The sequence below is a fragment of the Lathamus discolor genome, chromosome 3, assembly GCF_037157495.1.
Source record: "Lathamus discolor isolate bLatDis1 chromosome 3, bLatDis1.hap1, whole genome shotgun sequence".
In the NCBI taxonomy this organism is placed as follows: domain Eukaryota; kingdom Metazoa; phylum Chordata; class Aves; order Psittaciformes; family Psittacidae; genus Lathamus; species Lathamus discolor.
In genome coordinates this window covers 144,544,962-144,569,589 of record NC_088886.1, presented here as the reverse complement: position 1 = coordinate 144,569,589, position 24,628 = coordinate 144,544,962, and the positions used below count along the sequence as shown (strand labels likewise).

The window sequence follows — 24,628 nt, the reverse complement described above, 5'->3', positions numbered from 1 at the left end:
AAATGAAGTTACTACTGTCTGAAATGTCATTTATGTGCTCTCAAGCAGTTTTCTCATGGAGAGATGAGTGTCTTTGTCCTGTCACCGGTACAGATGGGGAAGCTGTGACACTAAAGGAATTCTGCAGCTGTGATAATTATCCACTCTATCGTCACTTGTGAAATGCAAAATACCAGTGGCACCTGATCAGAATTGGATGAAGGACAGCCTGTGCCACAACCCTCATTTTAGCTCAACAGGCAACAGTAGTCAGGCAACAATAGTGTGAAAATGTATGTGTTTATGTATATCTGTTATGTATATGCTTGTATGTGTAGCCAATGTTACTGAAGAGAAAGCAAAAAGCTCGTGTTGTTGTAAAGCAGAGTGCTTTTATGACACTGTTGATGTCAGATCTTGCAGGGTCAACCACCACCCAAACATTGCATTGCTGGATTTAAAAAGAATAAAGGAGAATACTTATTGTGCTGCAGTACTCCTCATCATGCTGAAGACTAATGGCACACATACAATCATAGAATGGTTAGGGTTGGAAAAGACCTTAGCATCACTGTGTATGTGATGGCATAGTGATTTTCAAACATTTGTTGTGAAGGCTTCTTAAGTCTCAGGGCTGAAGATAAAGCAAAACTGTGCTTTTCATGCAGCTTTGTAGTATCTGCTAGCCCCACTCCCTGCCAGCCCCACTCCCCCTTATGCGCCTCTTTGTGATAATGCGGAGAGTCTTTTCCCATGTTGCTCATCTTCTTTCCTGGCATGCTCTGCCTCCATAATTAGATCTCAGTCGTTTATTTGTGACATCCCAGTTTGATGCCATAGAAGTGGAGAAAGTGCTAGCTAGCAGAAAAGGAGGAGGATTAGAGGAGCTCACTTACCAAGGCACTAAGTGGATGTGTTATCATGAATCCGTTAACACAATGAACTGATTAGTTTAAACAGTGTAAATTTCACAAGGCACTTAATTTCCAACTGCTGTTTTGTGCTGCCTTGATTCAGTCACACAATACTTTCTTCATACGGGCTGCACAGTGCTTAACTTGCAATCATAGCTTTCCTGTTGTTGCTGATTATAATAAATATCTTGGATGATAGAAAAATGTTGATATTAATTCACAGCTTCTGTTATTTTGACTGAATGCTGTTATCCCACAGGGCTTCATTTCCTAATGAACCACATTCTCTTTCATGGACTCCAGCTTCTAAATCTTATCTCTAGTGCCTACAAAAGTGGCTTTAGTGGTAACACAGGTTTGAAAGGTTCTTCTTACCGTGCAGAAGAATGCATCATTACACTCATCTGGTCTGCAGCATTGTTTCAGAGGTGATTAAAGCAATGCAGTTGGTGGAGGCGGCAGGCTGTAAAAGCAGAATTGGGGCTCAAGGCTGTGTCTGCAGCTTCTGCACATGCGCAGATTGAAGCTTGCTGTTTGGTGAGCAGTAGTGTTTGGTTGGGACAAGGAACTGAAGTTCTGGGGTTGCAGAGTGGATTCCTATCTCGTTGTGAGTTCCTGTGCAACATTAGCCAAGGCTTTTAGTCTCAGTGCCTTGTTTCTCCAGCTGACTAATAAGGGTGGTTCTAGCGTGTGTTTATCTGTTTAGTCTATTTATGCTACATTTTTGTACCTGGAAATGCCTTATTAATTGTGAATGCAGTGCCTGTGGCACTGACACAGTACTGAATCAGGTCTTAGACACCTAAAAATTTATCAAAGCAGTAACTTAGCATTCATGCAGTCAGACCTCATTCTTAGTGTCTTTCTTTTTCTGAAAGATCCAATTTAACTGCCATGAAAGTTATATGGTGTATGACTCTATACTTCTTTTACAAAATGTTTTCCTTTAGTGCTTTTCAATGCATAAAGAACAAGAGCACTAGTATACCTATTCTGTGGGTAGGTAATCTGAGCTAGTAAGAAGTACAGAGTCTGCCAAGAGCATCTCGCTGGTTAGTAGGGCAACAGAAAGTAAAATCCTCTTCTCCTGAGCATATGCACAGTTTTAATCCAGAGAAGGTGCACTCTTTAATATTTGTGAGTATACATTGGAATAATTTACTTATTCCATTTGACCCTGAAAGTGATGTAGCAAGTATTACTAGGAGAAAACCCCAAAGTAAAAAGGGTCTCAACCAGATTCTTTTTCTCCAGTTCAGAAAACTGGCCTGAACTACCCCATGGACCAAAGGGCAATCAAGGGGTCAGAGTGGCCTCTGTGCTCTTCTTGCAGCAGTGACGATCACCACTCTGCAAGTTAATGTAGGCATTAGCTCTGACGTAGACTCAGCTGCAATTTGCTGTGGCCCTGACTAGATTCTAGTGAAATAGGGGTCAACACTGGAATGCCTGCACAGGTCTGATTTGTGCTGAACCTGTGTAGTGCTCCTTTGTACCTCCATTATTTCCAATATGTGCTGACTGTTAAATATTTCTCTTGTACTTATTGGATCTATTTTAGGGGCTGTGTTAAGATTAATGAATATTTTCACCATATTTTTGTCATAAGGAAAATGCTGATTTTATAATATTAAATACAGCTGCACCTTAACAGGGTGAGGTTTTTCTGCCTATGTTAACAGAACACAGAGGTGCAAGAGCCATTGTTGGATATTAGGAAAAAATTCATCACTATGAGGGTGCTGAGGTGCTGGCACAGGGTGCCCAGAGAAGCTGTGGCTGCCCCATCCCTGGCAGTGCTCGAGGCCAGGTTGGACACAGGGGCTTGGAGCAAGCTGCTCCAGTGGAAGGGGTCCCTGCCCATGGCAGGGAGCTGGAACTGGATGAGCTTTAAGGTCCCTTCTAACCCAAACCACTGTATGATGATACGGTTCTATGAATCTAATCCTATATAAGCATGGTGTAAAACGCACCTCATCCTTTATTCTATTTGTTTAACGTTTTAATCTCTCCAGCCCCCCATGCTGCAGAACATCATTAAGGCAGATTCCCCTGCTGTCGTTCTGCTCGGACTCTGCCTGCAAAGAGTAGAATCACAGAATGCTTTGGGTTAAAAGAACCTTTTCGTCTTTAAGTTCCAATCCCTCTGCCATAGGCAGGAACACCTCATGGCATGGAGCCAGCTTGATCCCATGAGCTGTTGCTTTCCATCCTCTCCTTGCAGGGCAGCACTGCCAACATGTGGAGCATCCCAAAGATTTAGTCGGATTTTACAGCTGTGCTATAGATTCTTCTTCCTCCACACAGCCTCAGGAACGTAAAAGTCTTCATTATTGTTCCTACAAACTTAACAAAAATACTCTCCTTTTGGATGCAGAAAAGTTCTTGGAAGGTCTGCCCAAGACAGGGCAGTGTTTGATCACTGCTGTTGTGCCCCTAATGTAGTTTCATCCTGCAGGTTTGTCCCATTTTAGTTATCCGGCTCCAAAAGAAAGCTAAGCCTCTGCAGTGGTCTTGTGAAAGTGTGTGTGCCTGCCTGCGTTGTGTCACACAGTGTTGATGGAAGGGGAGAAGCTTTAGAAGCAATTTAAAACAGGCAGCTGTGTGCAGGAAAACATGGCTATGTGTTCCCTAATGATGGGGAAAGTGCTGTGAGAGCCATCAGTCACCTGTAAGATTTCAGAAGTTTTTGTATTCGTAGGTTTGACACTAAGGGTGTTTGAGTAGAGAGCATTTCCAGGCAGGTGAAGCGCAGGGAAATAAAGGTGAATGCAAAATGCATAGGACGGGCTTCAGTTAACATACCATTCTAATAATAAATCAGCATTAAATTCCACAGATGGAGTACTGTTTTCTGTATGTGTGATTTTTGCAGTATTTAAGACCTTAGTATCTGTTTTATAACTCAAAGAACCTGGTGCACTCCATGCAAAGGATGTTCTTTGTGGTACAAGTCAATGGTTGGGCTATATTTTTGCCTTTAAAAACATATATGAGTTATCTCTGTAAAAGCAAAGAAGGAAATTAACCATTGCTTTCAGTAGTCTGAAAGAATAGCAACAGGAAATGTGTACCTTGTCAGTGACGGTGTATTTCCTAACATGCTGTTGCTTTTGAGGTTACCATGGTGTAATAAATAATGCCTGATAGCACACAAATATTTTGCCTGGCTGTGATATGAAATACAGGAGTACTCCAGCTAAATGCCGATGCTTCTAATTAAGGCAGCTTTCAGAGCTGGGAGCTTTTATCTAGGCCTTTTATCTAGCCTACCTCATGGCTTTAATTGTCTTTTAAAAAGGCTCAAACTACAAGGAAGATTCTAGTATAATACTGTATATAAGCCCATATGCATTACAGTATTATAAAAACTAAAATCAGTGTGCATTGCTGTTTTTTCATTGTGTGTCAAGGTGTGTGAGGGTGGGTTTTAAAAGCAGCATCTTTTAATCTGTAGTAACAATGATTCTGTTAGGAATGGAAGTGAATATCATTCACTTCGTGGTGAATGGAAGGAGTGAATATCAGTTCTGTGGAAGGGCTCAGACTGCTATAGAGAGCTCCAGTCCAAACCTCAATATTTGCTAATGATGAATTGGTCTTAACACTTGGCAGCTGATGCTGTTCAGAGAATCAGGAATGTGTTTGTGGTCAGCTGTGGCTCTCATCTGATGACACATCTCTGGCTACAAAACCAGAGCTAGTGCGCCAGGTGAAGAATTCACCTGCATCTGGATGGTAAAGTTATTTGTGCTCCAGTGTGTGAGGCTTTGAAGCACTTGGAGGTTTGCTGTCGATGATGCATCTTGGTGAATGAATAGCAAGGCACTAGCACCAGCTCACAGAGCTGTTTAATGGAGTGAGGGAAAACCTGGGCATTCTCTTGTCAAAGCATGAAATCCTAGTGCTTGGGTGTGAGAGCAAAGGGAGTTTGGGGCAGTCTTTTAAAGTAGTTCTTTTCATGGAGTTCTTTGCTTCTCCCAGGTAGATAAATGCATCATTGTCCTGCAAATAAATCCATTTAGAAGAGCTTTCTGGTGCTCAAAGGATTTTTGTAATTCCATGATGGGTTTTCCATGTTTGCATTTTTGGGAAAACCACTGCCTGCTTGCTTCATATTTCATAAGTGATGACTGGTGAGTATAATGGGAGAAAGAAAATCTCCTTAGCAGACTGAAGTCAAGACATGGCGCTGTTATAGTCTGCTGTAGGCAAAAGCAGCGTGATGCATCTGTGCCACTGCCAGAATCATCTATATAATGCTGAATATCAAGACACTGTTTAGATCTGTCCTGTTCAAACCTGTTAACTTGTGAATCTCTATCCTTAGTTACAGCAGTGGGTGAGGACGTGGAGTGAGGCAGATAGAAAGGAACAAATACAAAATACAGCAAATTCCCAAATGTTAATATTTTAATATTATAATTATAAATATAAATTAATATTAATACAGTCAATATTTTAAATGAATGCATCACCATTTCTTTGTGTTGATCGCCTGCTGTTTTCACTCTTCTTTCTTTGCATGCTCAATGTATTTCTCCCATCAATCCCTTTCTCCTTGGCTATAATGATGGGACAGAGGTTCTGCTCCTAAGTCTTCATCTTCTCAGAGTTTGTATTAAAGCAACCTTACTGCTCCATTCCTCCCTAGAAGTATGTTCATGTTTCTTTCTCATCTCCCCTTCCCCTACTCCCTCTGTGCTGTGTATCAATATAGATATGTACAGTAATGTACAGTGTATAAATACTACATTCACAAGGTATGAAATAGTCAATATTGATCAATACATAGGGTGCCCAGTACCTTACACTGCACAAGATTTTTGTATGGTCCTTTTATGATGTGAAATAACACATTCTTTATTGTAACTGGCCCCTTCAACTCTGTAAGGAAAGCTTTTTAACCAAAAATCCCAACATTTTCTTCATGAAATTCTGTTAGATCAGCTGTGCTTCGAACTGTGAAAAACTGTCATTTCTGTTGAATGTTTTCCTCAGCAGATATTTTGTGTATGTTAAAATAGTATCTAGAGAGAAAAAGTAGCAAGAGTAGCATCAGCTGTACTTGGAGGGTCTGAAAACATGGATCTGAGTCCATCTGCTACAGGTCACTGCCTTCCTCTCCTGACATGCAGGCTGCAATGTGAAAAGCTCATGGTACAGACTATGGAGGAGGGGAGGAAGCAAATGTTATTGTTAATGGTCTACTGTTTTCTTTTAGCAGAACCAGCCTTGGTAATTTGTACCGAACCCCCCCCTAGAACAGATGACTTTGCAATTAATACAACCTTCCCTGCCTCGTGTTAGGAAATACCAGTGTGCAACTCGGCTCTTGTCACTTCTGCGTATACTTTATGATGTAGCCTTTGGATTTTAGTATCCTTGGCAACAAACTATTTTTTTTCCCCTAAAATACTATTTTCTCTTTTAGTATATGTAGGTTAGACACAAGACTTTGTGCTGCTAACATATGCCCAGTGCATGGAGCCGGCTGAGCACATGAAGTTCATCCACATTGCTGGGTATTAAAAAACCCTATTTGCTGCTCAGAGTTTTCACAAGACTTGATAATGGATTTAATATATGTGAAAACTGCAGCAGGGTAGTAGGGAGATATTTGTTCTCCATGCCCCTGAATAGGGCAAGAAGTGCCTGCCTTAAAATTGAAGGAAGAAAGATTCAGATTAGGCTTTTAGCAAAACTTCCCAAAGGCAAAGACTGAGGGCTGTGAGAGTTTGTGTGCAGAGAACATACGTTTTTGGAATTCTTTAGCAGTTTAGATAAATATCTGTCAGGGACCAAGTATTGATCCATATCTTGAATATTGCCCTTTCTAATTGCAACAGATTGAAGCTATGTGTGTAGAAAAGCTCACAGGGAGTTGAGTGATGTTAAAGTGAGCTGGAATGAAACCAGCCCCTCTTGTGGCTACTATGTCCAGATGGGTCGGAGGAAAGATTATGTTTATGGCACGATGCAAGAACTTCGTCTTCATCCCCAGTACAGCTCCAGAGCTTTATCTGAGACTGTGCTTGCCAACATGCATGCATGCAAGTGGTGTGATGGCAGGAGAATCTGGTTTGGACCTGTGTTTGATTGATAGTCTTCTCATATCTTTAGGGGTTACTCTGGCTGCTGTAAATCTGCACTTTCCAGATTTTGGAAGTTTGGTTGCAGGCATTCTTTTCAATATGGTACTTTTTTAATATGTGCTGCCAAGGTTTGATATTCTGTGGTATATGCACAGTATTCTTCCCAGGCAGTTCCCCTCATTTCGGATCATGCTGTTGAGTCCAGTGGATATAACTGAAGCAGAAGGTTTCGCCCAACAGCAATAAAGGATGTAAAATGACCATAATCCCGATCACAAATTGCTGGTGTTTTTCGTTCTTGTTATTAATGAGGAATATATTTTCTACAAAAATCTATTTATTTTACTTATTAAGTTAGGGTAAAATGGGTCAGTTCATGTGAAGGACATTTTTATGTCTCCAAATCTTACCCTAGTATTGCTTTTTGAACAAGCTTTGCTTTGAGTTCCTAGCTGCAGATGTAAACTAGCCAGCAATTCCCAGTGTAGCTGTATGGAGGAAGTCAAATTCCAGCCCAGGTCTGCAGTCTTTCCTTGTGAGTCTGCCTTCTTTTGGGGATGCTCTGGAGCCACCCCAGTGCGTGTGTATGAAGTGAAGGTTTGCTGAATGACTGTGGAGGCAGAAAGGTGTTCATACACATTTGTTTGCTAGCATGCTTTAATACTCAGGCACTTACCAATAGCAGGTAAACCAGAAGTTGGTCAGAAAGAGTTACTGTTATCTCTTTTAACAGAAAATCTTACAGGAGGGAAAAGTACAGGAGGAAAGAAATGAAAATACAGTTTTGTCCCCTGCTTTTAGATATTTTTCTCCAAGCCCAGCTCTACGAGTAATGTGGGTACATGAGAACTTGTGGCTTCTTAAAAATCTATGTATCTTGAGGCTGAAAATCCAGAAAGAAAATGGAAAGAATGGGAAATGTTCATTTTGTAATGTGGGTTTATTTTCAGGCTTGTTCTCATCGCATTCTGGGGAGCCTGCCCTATTGTATTTTGAGTTCTTGAATACACTGAGCATTTTGAAGGTGTTGTGAAAGCGATTGTGCTTAAAAGCAGTGGATTTTGTAATAAAAAATGTTGGGTTTAAGTCAGAAGATGCATTTCTGGCAAAGTGTATCCTATATTCCTAGTAAGCTACACAGTGAGGGGAGTCTATTCTGGCAAGTTTTGTAGGTATTGGGCTATAAAGAAAGGCACACATAAAATATTGTTGTGGGGAGGAGAGGCCAAGCATATTCCTTCATTTCTTACATGAGGCTGGGGCCCCTCTTAGCAGGCAGATTCACAGGTTAATTAGGAGTTCAGATTTTAGGCCATTCATTACGGGTTTCAAATCTGCTTTCTTCTTTTCTCCACCCGTCATGTACACAGCTGCTCTTCAGACACTTAGCATGGTAGGTGCATGCATACTCCCTGTTCCAGCCTGTGAAGTTGTGCTATCCATTGTGGGCAGGACGATTCCCAGACCAAGACCTTTAGCCATCGGCAGCAGCTCCTTTGCGTGTTCAATGCAGGGGGCTGACCTAACTGGAACCATGAGCTGGGGAAAGGCTTGTTCAAGGAAAAGGGTCTGCTAGGTTGTGGTTAATTCCCACCCCACTTCCCTGACCAGTTCTCTCTCACAGGCAGGAATGGCGTCTCCTGAAAATCCCGAGCAGTTGATCATTGCCCTGGAACCTGAGGCTGCCTCTATCTACTGCCGAAAGCTCCGCCTGCACCAGATGATAGACCTGAGTAGCAGGGCGCCTGTCAATGGTTACAGCCCAAGTGACACTATCGGAACTGGATTTACACAGGGTACTTCTATTAACTCTCTTCTTTAGATTCTTATGGCTAAGTTTTCTTTGCCCACGTGGGCTCTTTCCTTACCATTTCTTAATGTCTTTTCTCTCCTGAGTGTTTCAGGTTAGCATCAATTTCCTTTTATAAACTGTTTTGCTGTTTGTTGTTATTAGACTAATTTAGGTATTAATCCAGCAGACATGTTTGCATGCACTTGAATTTAAGCATGCAGGTAGCTTCATTGCCTTGTCTTTATTAGGATATTGTGGGAGTCTCCTAGTATTTTTTACAGTAGTATTTTTTTATGTTGGATCATCTTTTTAATTTGTTGGAAACAGTCACATGTTCAACTAGCTGCATTATCAAAACAGTGTTAAGTAACTGGACCTGCAATGAGACTTTTAGTCTGAGGTGTTCCAGGGTTTTGGCAGATGCTTTTGGATGTCACCTTAGGAAGTCTCATTAATTACTTTCAACACTCAGGGGTCCATATGGTACTGGAATATAGCAATGAATTCATGCTTGTAGAAGAGCAGCTAGATACAGCACTTCTGATTTATTGACCTAGGGTCTGTTGCTAATATCAATGTCTTAGGGCTGATTTCAACGAGGGACAGAGATTGGACCACAGTGTAAGTCACTTGCCCAAAGGTCCTTTGTAATCAAGGGTTTTTGAACTTGGTATTCTGCCTGAGATTGGAGGAAAATAGGAAAGAAATTAAAAAAAGGCAAAGGAAGCAGCTGTAAGATGTGAATGCTGCATAATGCACAGATACCCCATCTGTGTGAATTGTAGCAGTTGCACTGATGTGGGTGGTAGTGTGCCAATCTATCCCAGAAGGAATTTTTCAGAAGAACTTGTGTTTTATCACATTTAGTAGGTCAAAACAGTGCAGGCAAATGGAAGATGAAGCTAGAAAAGCTATTCCTGTACTTACCAGAGGGTATTTCTTTTAGTGAGGCAGTCATTACATCATTCTCTCAAATCCATGCCTCTCCCAGCCAGCACTCGTCAGATGTGTTCAGCAGAGCGCAGGCACAGTCCCTTCAGGGGCTCCTTGGCTTCTGTCTCCCTTGTTCATGTTGTGAACCGTTCCCAGTCCATGTGATTTTACATGAACTCACTTTCAGGCTACACAGGGATTTGCCTGTGGGAAAATAACAGGAGGGTTTCTCCAGTTAAGATTTTGAAGCTAAGCAGAATTTGGCAGATCGTGGATTTCTGCTAAGGAGCTTTTTCTTGGATGCGGGGTAGAATTCTCCTCCTCGACTTCATATGGTAAAATCTGTTGGGGATGTGAAAGGTTTTGTGTCAAAATTAATGAAAACAAAGTTTGGAGGGAATTAATTTGGGGTTGGAATTAAAATTTCATAAAGGCATGGCAGGCACCCAAGACAAGCTGAGAACAGATTAAGGAGAAAACCCCTTGAAATATAAACAGAGAGAAGCACTCCAAGGACCATATTATTGCTGTGAAGTCAAAACAAAAATTTTACTGTCCGTAGCAGCCAGGATAAGCTTCAGTCATAGTTAAAGGCTGGCTCTTGTGTTCACTTTTAACCCACAGGAGTGAATGAAAGGGCTCCCGTTGACTTCTGTGGGCTCTGGGTCAGGCCCTTGCTAGGATCTGGTGCTTGTTCTGTCACTGAACGCTTCACTGTTTAAACCCCTGCTGTGTGCTGCTCTGTCAGCGCAGCAAGGCTAATGCAGCCTGTCTGCAGCACAGGGTCTTTATAGGAAGGAGGGGGTGCAAGTGGAGCTGCTGGTGTTTTTCTGGTGATAGGCACTATAGAAACAAGAAGCAAAACCCATTCAGCGATTTGTGTGCTGATATTTTCAGAAAGAATGATATTTTCATGCATGACCGGATGCCTGCCCTTCTGTAGTGTTTTATAGAAGCGCCTTTGAAGGTGAGTGAAGGTTACACAGGGAGTAATTTTTTTTGAGCACTCAGTTGTAGAGGTTGATTTAAAGGCATAATAGCAACAGTTCTGACTGCACTCCCTCTCTTCACAGACTTCTGCATCTTTTAAATGTCTAAGTAGGAATTCAGTTCTGTGAGTTCACTGATGGATTTAATATCGCTAGATTCTTTGTAATTGGCGTATACTGAAAATAGTATGAGGGTGATCACTGTGGCCTTAAGGAGTTACAAGTCTGAAGCAGCGCTTTAGCTGCTTGTTTTGAGACAGGGTAAAAGGCTTGGGAGGTGTCCCTTTGCTTGAGAACCCCAAATCAGCAGCTTTTGTCAATGGGGATGTCTGGCAGCAGGCTGGGGCTGCCGCCTTGCGGCAAAGGCTGCGCTGAGCACAGCTGGCTGCCAGCCCACTTCCACACAGCGCTTTGAAACCAGAATATACTAAAGAAATACATCTGACCTGCTTAGAGCTTTCTTATTAGGGTATTATGTTTAATGCAGTTAGTATCAAGGAGGATCAGTGTGGCTGGAAAACAATTTTCCATCTTTCTAGGAAGAGCGTTATAATGTTCCCGACTCTAATGTGATAATCTTTGTTCATTTGTTTTATTAAGGAATGATAAATACAGATGTCAGCCTGCTTGCACTTGATATCACCTTCTTTGTGCTTTCTTACACTCAGTAAGTTTTTCTCTAATCATGACTAGCGAAGGAACACATCCGTCGTAATCGACAGAGCCGGACCTTTATGGTGGAAAATGTCATAGGAGAGATCTGGTCTGAACTGGAGGAAGGTAGTGTACCTTTCTTGGGTAAATTGCTCTCACTGGTTTTATATTGCAGGCAGATGTGTTTCCCACAAATGTGCTGTGCACTACATTGTTCTCACAGTGATTGCAAGTAGGAAAATAAAGTAAAATACAAGTTCATGAGCTGCTCTTAGTTACTAAGGCTGAACTGCAATTCTGTATGCTCTAGTGAAATATGGTTTATTAAGGATGTGGAAAAAGCAATCCAGGTTTTAAAATGGAGCAGGCTGTGTGAATATGCCACAGTATCAATTTGGTAGCCTGCTAGAATGTGTATCAGCAGCATGAGAAATTCCACTAATCTACTAATTTAGCTCAAAAGCTAAATCAATAGCTTTTGAAATCTGCATTTCATACTTGCTATCAGTCGTTGCATTATAATTACTAATAAGGATCAAGTATTCAGCTTAGACATTCATGACTTTCTGTAAGTCATTATTTCTGAGGCTGATAACACCCTGAGCAGCATATTTCATTGCAGTATGCTGTTGTGATAATCCTAATGTAAATACTATTTCCCCACTCCTTTGGCAAACTAGGTGACCGTTACATCGTTGTTGACAGTGGAGGAGGCACAGTGGATATAACTGTCCATCAGATCAGGCTCCCCGAAGGACATCTTAAGGAGCTATACAAAGCAACAGGTAGTTTCATTTTCACCATTTGCTTTATTTATGTCATATTTTGACTTGTCAGTGAAGGAAATATATGCCTTTATTATTCACTGCATTTCACTAACAGTTCTCCCTGAAATAAGACAACATTCAAAATCAGTATAATCTAGCTGCTGGTCAGCATATATGGTAGCTTCATATGGTTAGCATATATGGAAGCTTCATGCTTCTCATGCTTTTGGATGGTAAACCTCACAACGGGAGAGTAAGAAACTGCCATCTCCTGTGTTATTCACTCTCATTCAGGCCATGACCTCCTGCCTTGGTCCTGGTCTGACTTCTGCTAGTAAAGGGGGTCACCTTCTTTTCCTTTGAGAGGTCTCCTGTGTATTGCTGCTCTGTCCAGGTATTCAGAGACGTACCTTGGAGATATGAATAGCTGAGTATCACAAAATCCTTCTAAAGTGAATGCTGGCAAAACGGAAGTTTCCCTAGATGTAAGGGGAATCTCATATATTCCAGTAATTCCACAGGCAGTGTAACAAGGAGAGTAAGCCATCCCCTGGGAAACATGTATTATGATTGGCCCCCAGCAAAGATATAAAGTGTGATTCCCTGATAGTATTCCCTTCCTGAACTCCCAAGCCCGTCTGTCTTTGCCCTCTAGCTAAGCTGTTAAGGACAAATCAGCTTATTACTTGTTGCTGTGTCTCTGTACCGAGTTAATCTTCATCTGTGTGGTTCGTCACTGAGACTTTTCAGTCTTGGTGGCTGTAAGACTACCTCAGGAAACAGCCTACAGTGTACGTCAAGCCTGTCTACTCCTAAATATAAGTCCAACCCACACCTCACATGTGGATAAGGAGGCAGTTTCCTCCGCTTCTAATAAAACTGTTTCTGTTTTTTAGTGGTAGTGTTGCAGTGGCTCTGATGGTATAGAAGTGAGACAAAGGTAAGATTATATTCAGTATTAGACTGTTACACTTAGGAAAGATACCTCTTTCTATGGACCTTCTCCCATGACAGTCCTAGTAGTGTCAATTCGATGTGTATTTGGTCAACTTGAAATCTAATAAGCGGTTCAGAATATTAAAGCTGTGTTTTGTTTGTAATACAGGTGGCCCATATGGTTCTCTAGGCGTGGACTATGAATTTGAAAAGCTCCTGTGTAAAATATTTGGAGAAGATTTTATTGAGCAATTTAAAATCAAGCGTCCTGCTGCCTGGGTAGACCTGATGATAGCGTTTGAGTCCCGTAAACGGGCAGCAGCTCCAGACAGGACCAACCCATTAAACATCACTCTGCCTTTCTCCTTCATTGATTATTACAAGAAGTTTCGGGGTCACAGTGTAGAACATGCCTTGAGGAAAAGCAAGTGAGTAGATGATTGAACCCAAATGAATGCAGAACTAACTACTGGTAGCAAAGACAAATAATTGAAATATCCTAATTGCGTGTAGACTGAAAAATAATAATGTAAAGATGTGATATAAGGATGAGAAAATGGGATTGCCTGAAGTGCAGTTTCCAGAATGAAAAAGTCTGATCAGTCTCGTGCCAAAGCTTTTCTGTATAGACTTGCACTCTTCTGGTATTGCTTTCTGTGATTTTCATTAGGCCACCACTGCCTCATTTTCCTGAATTTGGCCATACATTTTGAACCCCTTATGTGTTCATTAGGAACATCAGATCAAATACAGAATTGATGTCTGGAAGTTAGCTACCTAGAACCTGAACTTTTAGAGGCCTGGGCCCTGGAATAAATCCAAGATTTTGAGTGAGATGCAGGGATATTTTAATGGCTTGAGTTATGAGCAATATCAGATCAGTGGTGAAAACATGCACTACTGCATAGAGCCCTACAAGGGGAAAAGCATTCTTCTCTCAAAGTGGCGTCGTGCTTTCTTTACTTCTAGTATTTTACCAGTTAATTTTCAGTAGGTGGGGAGACATAATATCCTCCAGAGATTTTAACTCATGATTTTCAGTATCAGGAAGTCACCCTAAATGCTAAGATTATGGACTGCTATAGAAAAGGAAGTGAGGAGAAAGTAAAAGTGGGCATTTTGCCTCTTTTGAAATTATTTACTACAGGAGATTTGGAGATGAATGGCATAAAATAGAATGAACAAGAGGGACTGTGAATGTAGGGCAGAATGATTGGGATCTGAGAGAAGATGTAATATTTAGTACGTGTACCTTTAGTTCTTTCTGCCTTTTTTAACCCAGGGAATGTTGAATGTAGGCTTCATGCTCCCGCATCTCTTCCTAAAGTTATTGGTAAATGCACTTTAAGCCTAAAGGACTTGGAATCCAGCTCAGGGTCACTTCCTAAATGAGAATGAGGTTCTGAAATCATTAAACATTTCTGGAAATATTACCCCTCAGAAGAGCATCTCCTTCTTGTTAATAGTTTTAATGGTGAAGCTTAGAGGGAATGCTAAATGTTCCCTTCAAATAAAATGCAATTCAGTGGATAACGTGATAGAAAGAGTATAAAGGTGACATATAATGTGCACGACTGAAAAGGAGATTACTGAGCTTTATGGATGTGTATGGATGGAATAACATAATGCCTGTATTCTCTTAACAAATGTTATGCCTCATGAACAATGCTGGGCTCCCTTCTGCCTCCTGAGGCTTCCCATACTTGCTCGTTTTCCTCATGTGTTTCCAGTGGCTTTGGCCTGCTTCTGCTATAATCTAAATGTTGCCCTTCTGGGGATGAATCAGTGCTGTTTCAGATGAGCGAGCACTGGATTGACTGCCAGCTGTTTCAGGAAGCAGCTGAGCATTGGTAATGTTACAGAAGGCAATCAGGCAAAGAAAACAGCAATTAGACAAGCACAAATAGTAATTCTCCCTTGAAATTTTACGTTGCTGCAGTTGGCATGGGGTTAGGGTGAGGTGAGGCACTTTCTTCCGAGTAAAATGCATACAGATTCTGTAAACTCATTCATGTATTTATTTATTTAGTGTGTCTTGGGAGTGCCTGCCTGTTTCTCACAGCTCAGCTATAATGTATTAATGTACTTTGTACCTGTTCTTTTCCAGTGTGGACTTTGTGAAGTGGTCCTCCCAGGGAATGCTGAGGATGAGCCCGGATGCAATGAATGCTCTTTTCAAACCTACGATTGACCAGATCGTTCAGCACCTTAGTACGTATCTGTGTGTAATCCCACTTTCTGGCTGAGGTGAAACTGAAGCTTTGCCTACCTATTTCAAACCAGTAACTGGAATTAAAGTCAAATAACCCCTCTAGTATGCACCAAATATGCATAGTAGTTAGGAGAATAATAAAACTAAGGGACATCACCTTAACATTCCTGCCTAGTTCTAGTACTAGTTATTGAATGTGATTCAGTCCTGTTACTGCCTAAGCTTCAATTATGCTGTACTTCCAGGGCTGTCAGCATTCAGAAGATTGAAATGCACCGACTAGCACAGATCCTGCTTTTCTTTTTCCTGTTTCAGGCAACAACTAAGTAATGCCAGAGATATAACTAGTTTCCTGCTATTAAGACATCTAGTTCATTTCTCCTCAGTGGAAGGTCACATTTGTCCATGACCATCCAAATTACTGACATTTCTAAACACAAATAATATGTGAGGCATCATGGTAAAAGTACTTCCAGGCATGGCTTAAGCAGCTCTGAATTTATTTATTCAGTAATGGAAAATGGCAAAGACTTACTGGGACATCTGTTATTTAAAGTTTTCCTGGTAGATTAGATTTGTATCAAGTAATACATGTAATAATAACATGTATAATACGTATACTGAGCAAAGTATTTCTGTCCTACACTTTAAAAAGCACTAATTGAGTCATAATTGAATCATGCTTTGCTGTATTTGTGGAATTAATAGGTAAATTTATGAGGTCACAACTTAGTAAGACAGGTAGCGCAGAGCAGCTTATATTTGAGCAGGGAGGGAGAGACCTAGGATTACAGTAGTTGTGACAGATAACTCAGTCTTGCTGCCTCAGTTGCTTGAACTAAGGGTGAGCCTACAACTGAAGTGTATGATTTTCTCGGAAGTTGGGATATTCAATGCACTCAGACATTACGAGTTTCACCTGCTTTGCCTTTTCACACTGGGTTTTTCCCTAATGAATGGGCTCTTTTTCTCTTCAGGTGATGTGTTTGATAAGCCAGAAGTGACCAATGTCAAGTTTCTGTTCCTGGTGGGTGGCTTCGCTGAATCCCCCTTACTCCAACAAGCTGTCCAGAGCGCTTTTGGTTCGAGATGTCGAGTCATCATTCCTCAGGATGTGGGGCTCACTATCCTCAAAGGAGCTGTTCTCTTTGGTCTAGACCCTGCTGTCATCAAAGTGCGGCGTTCACCTCTCACGTACGGTGTGGGTGTGCTCAACCGCTTTGTGGAAGGGAAGCATCCACCAGAGAAGCTTCTAGTCAAAGACGGCACACGCTGGTGCACTGATGTCTTTGACAAGTTTATCTCAGCCGACCAATCCGTAGCCCTTGGAGAAACTGTGACACGCAGTTACACACCTGCCAAACCTTCTCAGTTAGTAATAGTGATCAATATCTATAGCTCAGAACAAGATAACGTTAGCTTCATCACCGAATCTGGAGTGAAAAAGTGTGGCACCCTTCGCTTGGATCTCACGGGAACTGATGCTTCAGTGCCAAACCGGCGGGAGATCAAAACGCTTATGCAGTTTGGGGACACCGAAATCAAAGCCATGGCCATTGATGTTGCGACCTCTAAAAGTGTCAAAGTTGGTATTGATTTCTTAAACTACTAACAGCCCATTTTTCCCCACCACAGCCTGTTTGTGAGACTGACCTTCCGCTCTCCCGATTTTTTGACTTTCATATGTCATGTCATCAACTTGAATTTCAGCAGGCTATATGAGAACAGCTTCTAAGGTGGGGTATGTCATGTTTGTGCCCTTTGACCAAAGGCTGGGTTTTGAAAGACCCATAAAAAGTTTTGGGAGCAAAAGTTCCAGAGGTAGTAAAAGTTCCCAAGTTACTCAAGCATGCTTAAAGACCTACCTTTATTAAGTAAATACTGATTATTGTTGGGTCCTGATGATTAGTTAAGAAGATATAAAATCATAGTCTCTTTGCCTTCTTCTTCTTCCTCTTCCACCCAAGAAAAGCTCACCCTGATTGTTGTAGGGGGTGTATCTGTGTGGGGTATCTCTGTAAACAGCACCATCGTCTGGCAATGGGAACAAATTAGTAGTCTGTGATGTTCTTTTGATTTTGCCCTATGCTTTCAATATTTTAAGTGCTGAAAATCAATGACTTAAAGAAATGAGAACTGAGTTTCTTAAATTCTGAGATCCTATGGAAAAGAAGATTCTCAGAAATCCTTAAAATTAGCTTTAGGAAATACAGATATATATTAGGAGCCTAATAGTGATTGCTCCAGTTTGAAAACAAGGCCTTTATTGGTGAAGCTGTCAGAACAAGCTGTTGGATTAAATAGGAAGCATTACCCTCAATATACTTTGAAAAATGAAGCTATTTCCCTCTTAGTTCTTCTAAACTTACTTTTATTAGTCTCCATCTGCAGTCATAAAATCGCAGAATAGCTGAGGTTGGAGAGGACATCTGTTGACTGCCTGGTCCAGCCTCTTACCTCTAAGCAGTGTCAGCCAGAGCAAGATGCTTTGTCCAGTTCTGAATATCTCCAAAGATGGAGATGCCCGAACTCTGGGCAGCCTGTTCCAGTATTTGACAACCCTCAACGTGAAAGAGATTTTTCTTATTTTTAAACAGAATTTCTTATGTTTCAATTTGTGCCCATTGCCTCTTGTTCCTTCACTGGAAACCTCTAAGAAGTCTGGCTGTATCCTCTTCACTGTCTTCTCTCAGGCATTTATATACATTCCTAGCATCTCTTGAGCCTTGTCAAGTCTGGAGAGTCTCAGCTCAGCCTTTCACATCACAGTTATTCCAATTCCTTAATCATCGTCATGACCCTTTGCTGGTCTCAGTCCAGTATGTCCATGTCTCCCTTGTACTAAGAAGCACAGAACTGGATCTGGCACTCCAGATGTGGTCTCACAAGGGCTGAATAAAGGGGAATAATCACCTTCCTTGACCTGCTGGCAATGCTTTCCCTAATGCAGCCCAGGAGGCTGTGGGCATTCTTTGTTGCAAGGGCACATTGCTGGCTCACAGTCAACTTTGTGTCTGCCAAGACCTTGAGGTCTTTTTCCAAGCTGTCTCCCTGCCAGTTGGCTTGCAGTGTATAATGGTGCATGGGGTTACTCCTCCCCAGGATCTGGACTTTGCGCTTCTCTTCATTGAACTTTAAGAGGTTCCTGTCTGCACATTCCTCCAGCCCGTCTGGTTTATAAGCACTTCTCCAACTGATTATATTTGTTTTCTTGTTAATTCCTGTGTTAAGATTTGGAAGTAGTTAGATGGTGGCTGTCCAGGAAGATTTAAACAAAAGAGAAAACATCCAGATCAAAAGTTCCATAATATGTTTTGAGTCGCAAGTGGTTTAATTGGGTTGAGTTGAATGGCCAGTAAAGTGGAAAGCAGAAGCCAGGAGAATGAAACTACAAATAGCGTTAAATAAGCCGTTCCTCACACGGCTCTGAGCACCCAACTCTAACACAGATAAAACACGCTGATGGTCACAGTAGCATCTTGTTTTCCAGACTTTCTGGAAATCTTTCCTTAAGCACATTCAACTGGAAAATCTCTTCTGCAACTGGAACAGGTTTTATATTGCAAAATGGTACAGGTGCGTCATTTCCGAGACATACAGTCTGCATCTGTCATCAATTGACAACTTCAGATCCAAATCCAAATCCCATCCCAGATTGGCAGACTGATACTATCCTATAGAATCACCCTAAAATGCTGACACTTTCAGAGCATTTATACAGAGCTGCCTGATTACCTGCTGGAATTCACTACATTTTTGAAGCTTTGCAATGTTAATTGTTAAGCTAAACCTTCCTTTCTAGTAAGTTGAGCATGAGTTAAATCCATCACTGTCACTTTTGGGAAATTAAAGCTTTATCAACTATTTCACTGGTTTACATTCCAATCCTGCACTTAAGCTTTCTGTGTTTAGCCTGGAGTTTCGCCTCGGTGAAGAGCTGCAGAACTGATCTCCTGCATTTTGCCATTGAGTTTTGTGTCTCCTGCAGAATTCTGCAGAATGCAGCATCGTATTCTGCATCCAGCTTTAAGAAACAAAAAAAGTTAAGGAAAAAACATAAGGACTATGGAGAATGCAAGTCACGGTATCTGGCTGGGTATTTCTATAATTACAAAGTGTGCTTGCTAGCATTCAGTTTCTTGCTGCCTGCTAAATGCTTTAAAAGCTAAATACTGGGATTTTTTTTTTGTGTGTGTGTGTGTTGCTTTCCATGGTTTACAAACAAGGGAAACTTTAAGATGAGTTATGAACAATATAATTTTATGTATATACAATATTTAAATATTGTACAGACTCTTTCTTTCTACAGTGCTATTTTCTTGTATAAAAATGCTCTTTGCCTCTGTTGATTTCATTCAGCTGTTAATTTTAAATAACATAATTTCTCAATCAGCTTCTGTAATTACAGCCTTTTAAAGATGGTTAAGATATGAAATGTAAAAGGCTGATCTTATAATAATAGGAAAGAAATGTTGGTGTGTCAGAGAATACAACATTCTTCCTGCAATGCAAGTCATAGCAGTTGAGCCTATTACACAGATGCTCTAGTATGTTGCTGTGATTTTCATTTCTTTGTTTCAGACGGTGACCATTCCACCTCCAGCAGTTTATCATAATAATGGATGAATCCTCCTGTAAAACCAAGTTAAAAATTAGATAGTTTGATCTGGATATACAGCTTCTTCACTAGGTTTTGGGGTTTTCTTAAGGATCTTCCATAGTATAAAAAAAAAACCCAACAACCAAAGAAACACAAAACTACCTTCCAAAGCCAGGCAACACTGATTTATTGTAGCTGCAGGTAAGACCCAATCTACCACTACCACCTACCAAAAGACAAACTTCTTAAAGAAAAATAGGCTTTGCTGTCTTTGCATCCTATGTTAAACTGAATTGCTCCAGTTCTGCACAGATTTGTTTCTGGTAACCTTAACACAGAATTTGGTATGATAAATGGTTGCAACCTCCCCCTCTCCCCTCTGAAGAGGAGATGACCTGCAAGAAAGATGAGGTGGCCCATGGTTTTGTGTTGCTTCTAGTCTGTCTGCAGGGCATGCTAAGGGTATTTCTGCGGCTCTTCTGAAACATGGTTCCCTGCAGAGTAGCGATTCTCTGCCCTTTCTTATTCACCTTTTGTAAGATCCCATCTGGATCCAAGCAGGGATTTGTTCCTAAAATTACTCTAACTGTAAAATGTGATTTGCACATTTTTGCACTTCCTCATTCCGTCTGATGGGAGCACTATCAAGCTTGTCTTTGCAGAGCACTGAACTATGGAACAAACTCCCAGCTGTCCTTGTTGCCCTCTTTAAGAATGGAAAATTTAGCTTGTCTCTTTAAGGAGTTAGAATTGTAAGTAGAATATTATGCTGTGGTCTGTAGTCTATAACCCAGTTAAACAACCTTACGTTGTAAGTGGCATGTGGATGCCTATTTTGATAAAGGATGTTAGGCTATAAAATTAATATGAAATTTACTAGGAAAAAAGTCATTTTTAGGGTAGAATTCTGATACTTTTGCAGGAGATTCCCTGCAGAGCATTTTATTGGTAGGGGTTTCAGATGACATTGTGCAACGTTGTGTTGAAAAGACAAGGCCAGCTATCCTTAGGGAAAGTGGAAGGTCTTGGTAGAAGTTTTGCTCTAAGCAGCAACTTGCAAGTTTGGGTCCAAGTTACTTAAGTCTAGGCTGAAAGTTAGCAGCTAATTGTGATGGAATGATTAATTGTGCTAGACTATGATAAATGTGCTGTGATGGTTAGGACAGTTTACATTGGTATGAATATACCAATATTATATACAGGAGTTTTAATGCATTATTATGAGAAGGCTAATTATATATTGCAGAGATTTAATCGCCAAGATAAGCTGCATATTTATGATATGAAGTGGCTTAAGCGGATGAATAGTATAAAAGTTGTTGGGCATAACGTCACAGTACTCACCTGCTTGAAATAGTCCTAAACTATATTATAAAACCAACCATTGTGGTCTTGTTCACCTCTGTGCAAGATAAATTCAGATTTCACTGATGTTTGAAGCTGTTCACAACTTGTCTGGATTGTATCTTGAGTGTTCTTGTGTCTCCAATCATGTCAAATAAAATACTGTAAAACTGATTTTTCTTCTTGGGTGTTACTGGTTTTATGAAAATGGTTATAAAAAGAAACCTAAATTGATTATGGAAGTGAGGAAGGCCAAGTGGTTATACTTGCATTTGGATGCTCCTTCATATGTGTAACTGAGCAAAAGTGACACCAACCATATGTATGGCTTATGAGATCTCTTCAGTCTTTTAGGTGTGTGGATGCCAACAGTCTTTGCCAAGGGCTGGCAGGCCCCTGGGCACACACACAGCTCTTCAGCAAGAGGCTGCTGCATTTCTACTTCACTTGTGAACTTTCTAGGGGGGCTCCATATGTGCCTAAGGTACAAGTCCACAGCTGATGATTATTCAGGGTCCACCAAACTTGGTGTAGCTCCGAGTAGGGTGTCTGTTGGAGTCCAGACAGAAAGACTGTGTGTGATACCAAGAGCAGATGGCATATTTTCTGTGATGATGCTCTGAGAGAGCCAGGAAATCAAATATGAAATATGATATCTCGAAGAGGACTCGTCAAAGGCTGGTTTATTGTTAAAATTCTATCATCAGACCAAAAAGCTGTTGCATCTGCGTGAGAGTGTACATCTATATTGTGTGTTTCTAGATCTAGGATTGTTTAGTAAGGTCCAGCTGCACTGAAAAAAGCTTATATAACTGTGTGTGCAATATTACACTTTTCTGCTAACCATTGCAGGCCATGTCCCTCTGAAGTTCAGCAGTGTTGGCACTAGACCCAAGACCATTCAGTGGTGTCTGTGACCTTAGTCTACAATGCTGCTCATGTGCAAAGATGCAGAGAATGAATTGAGCAGCCACTACACCCCAACTTCCACCTATTTGCTGCAATGAAGGTGTTTTACAAGTGCTTTATGACTATAATTATAAACACCATCCTAATAGGCTAGGCACTGTATTTAACTTGTAATGAACTTGATTTCAGCTAAACATTCAATTAATGTTACTAGTACAATGGGAAATATAATTACAGTCTTCAGGACACATTAAGAACCAAATTTTGCTTTCAGTGTTCTAGCGCATTGCTCTGGTATCCAGGGGAGTTTCATGTGTGTGCATTCAGAATTCCATCCTTTCACTGGACTTTTCTAAATCTTAAGGTTTTCTCATATGAGTATGTTAATATTTAAAGTCACAGCCTCATCTTGATAGGAAGGAGTCTGTATAAATTGTTGGATTTGCCAAGATCATGTAAATCCCAATGAAATTTGCAGATGACATTTTCATGTTAATAGACACGGAATAAAACAACTTATAAATCAACCTCCATGACAGCAATGTCCAGCTTCCCCAAAAAGATTCTTTCCCCTCAGCTTCCTAAGCAACTACCTGAAACATCACCCAGGCATCTGTCTTAAGGATGGTGAATTCAAGTCCCCTTAATGAAAGAGCTGCCTGATTTTCAAGAGATCCGTCATGGATAAACAGGTGAGAACTACAGATGCTTTATGTAAATGGGATTCAGGCCTGGTATTTGCCAATCTCATTAGATACTGGTATTGGAAAACTTGTATCTGCTTTTTTATGAATAAATTCTGTAATAGTAATATAATGAATATAGTAATATAATATATTAGTATTACTAATAAATTAATAATAAATAAAATATTAATATATACTTATATAATAATAAAAATCACAACATTTTTACAGTACTATCATAAATTCTGTTGTAATATAGTTCTCATTCATCCCTTGCTGTGTTCTAACACAGAGAAACACTTTTGTAGTGGGGCTGCTGTACGGTCACAACAAAGTATTGAGGAGGGCAGAATTTTGTGCTTTTTTTTCTTTCACATTAGGAATCTGAAAGAAAAAGCTTTGTGCAAGAGCCTGTGCAGTTCAACGGATGCAACGATCAGTTTCTTGCTGCAAAAGCTGTCTTATGCTACCCTGAAAATGCATCATAGCAAATGCCAGGAGTGCTGAGTAGCCTCTGGGGAGGTGATGATGTTCATGGTGTATTTGTGATGTACAAGTTCACGATGGTTCTGTTCTCTTATCTGTGACTTAACATTTGGACATGCTCACAGGTAAAGAAGCAAGATTATCTCAGCTTCACTAAGGGGTGTATCAAAAGCAGTTGAGCATATACTTCACTGATATAATGGGACTAAGTGCAGTATATTAAGTTAGATAACCGCAAACATTTTTCTGCAAACCAAGAACCTCTGTATCTTTGTTTAACATACAGTTGTGTAGGTGCTGGCTATAATTTTGAAGTAGTATTTATTTCCTTATTTTTCAGGGACTGTAATAATGGGGAAAGTTTACTAGGTGCTATATCCCAGGAGCACTGGCTTTGTGCCTAGAGCAAAAGTCATCAAACTAGGATATAGTGTATACTATTATATAAAGGTAAAAAATGGTTGTGAGAACTTGGTAGGTTGCAACTGCTATGATTCTTCCATCAGTGTCCACAGGTGAGCTTACAGAAACATGGAGAAATGAAAAACACTATACAAGCTTACTCTGGGACTATTGTGTGCTGCAGCAGAGGAGGACAATACTGGGTTGAGTGCAAGGAAACCGAAGGAATCAGCTGAAAAGGTGTGCAGCCAGGGTTTGGATGTGGGAGGACAGAGGCATTGTTGTGCTCCAGCAGAAACTGAAGGTCAGGGAAGGTTTCAAAGTAGAAAGGAGTGGTGAGACTGACAGCTGTGAATGTTAAACCATAGTAATCTAAGGAGTTAGAAAGGTCACTCTCCCTTTCCTAAGGACAACAACTATTTCCTTCCCTCTGAGGAATAAGCTCTGCACCTCAAGTAGGAACTTCCGTCTGCCATCAGCTGATAAGAGCAGACACCAGTCTGTGCACATCCTCTTCCTTTATAGTACAAAGGACAACCTCGGTGCTGACCTGATGCTTCCCACACAAGTGTGCTGCATTCCATGCTTGTGCCACCACTGCGTATTTGCTAATGTGTACCAGGGCTGCAGCTGAAGCCCTGCAAGTACAATGCAGGAACAGAGCTTTTACTTTTCCTCCAGTGACAATCATAATGGATCTATTTTATCAGGCTGTTCTTCCCTTTAACACGCACGCACACACACATACACACACACACAGATGACTATTGACTCCCCAAAATGAGCAAAGCTTAACTGTGAACAGAGCTGAAAAGGACAGCAGAAAAGATGCTGCCCTGCATGACATCTGCAGAGGTTCCTGTATGTAAGTGTATAATTCCATGAATGATATTACAGCATCCTCCTTCAGATCATTTTCTCCCAAATTAA

The 24,628-nt window shown here is 40.8% G+C and overlaps 1 protein-coding gene across 1 annotated transcript in view; it reads left to right on the top strand.

The window, feature by feature from the left end:
• The window catches only part of HSPA12A (heat shock protein family A (Hsp70) member 12A), a 63,331-nt gene extending 41,942 nt beyond the window's left edge, over positions 1–21,389 (top strand). The window contains exons 7-12 of the mRNA XM_065672342.1: positions 8,613–8,784; positions 11,396–11,482; positions 12,037–12,141; positions 13,229–13,487; positions 15,167–15,270; positions 16,249–21,389. Coding sequence (XP_065528414.1) covers positions 8,613–8,784; positions 11,396–11,482; positions 12,037–12,141; positions 13,229–13,487; positions 15,167–15,270; positions 16,249–16,883 — 1,362 coding nt within the window. The 3' untranslated portion in view covers positions 16,884–21,389. The remainder of the gene's footprint in view (positions 1–8,612; positions 8,785–11,395; positions 11,483–12,036; positions 12,142–13,228; positions 13,488–15,166; positions 15,271–16,248) is intronic.
• The last annotated feature ends 3,239 nt before the right edge of the window (positions 21,390–24,628 follow it).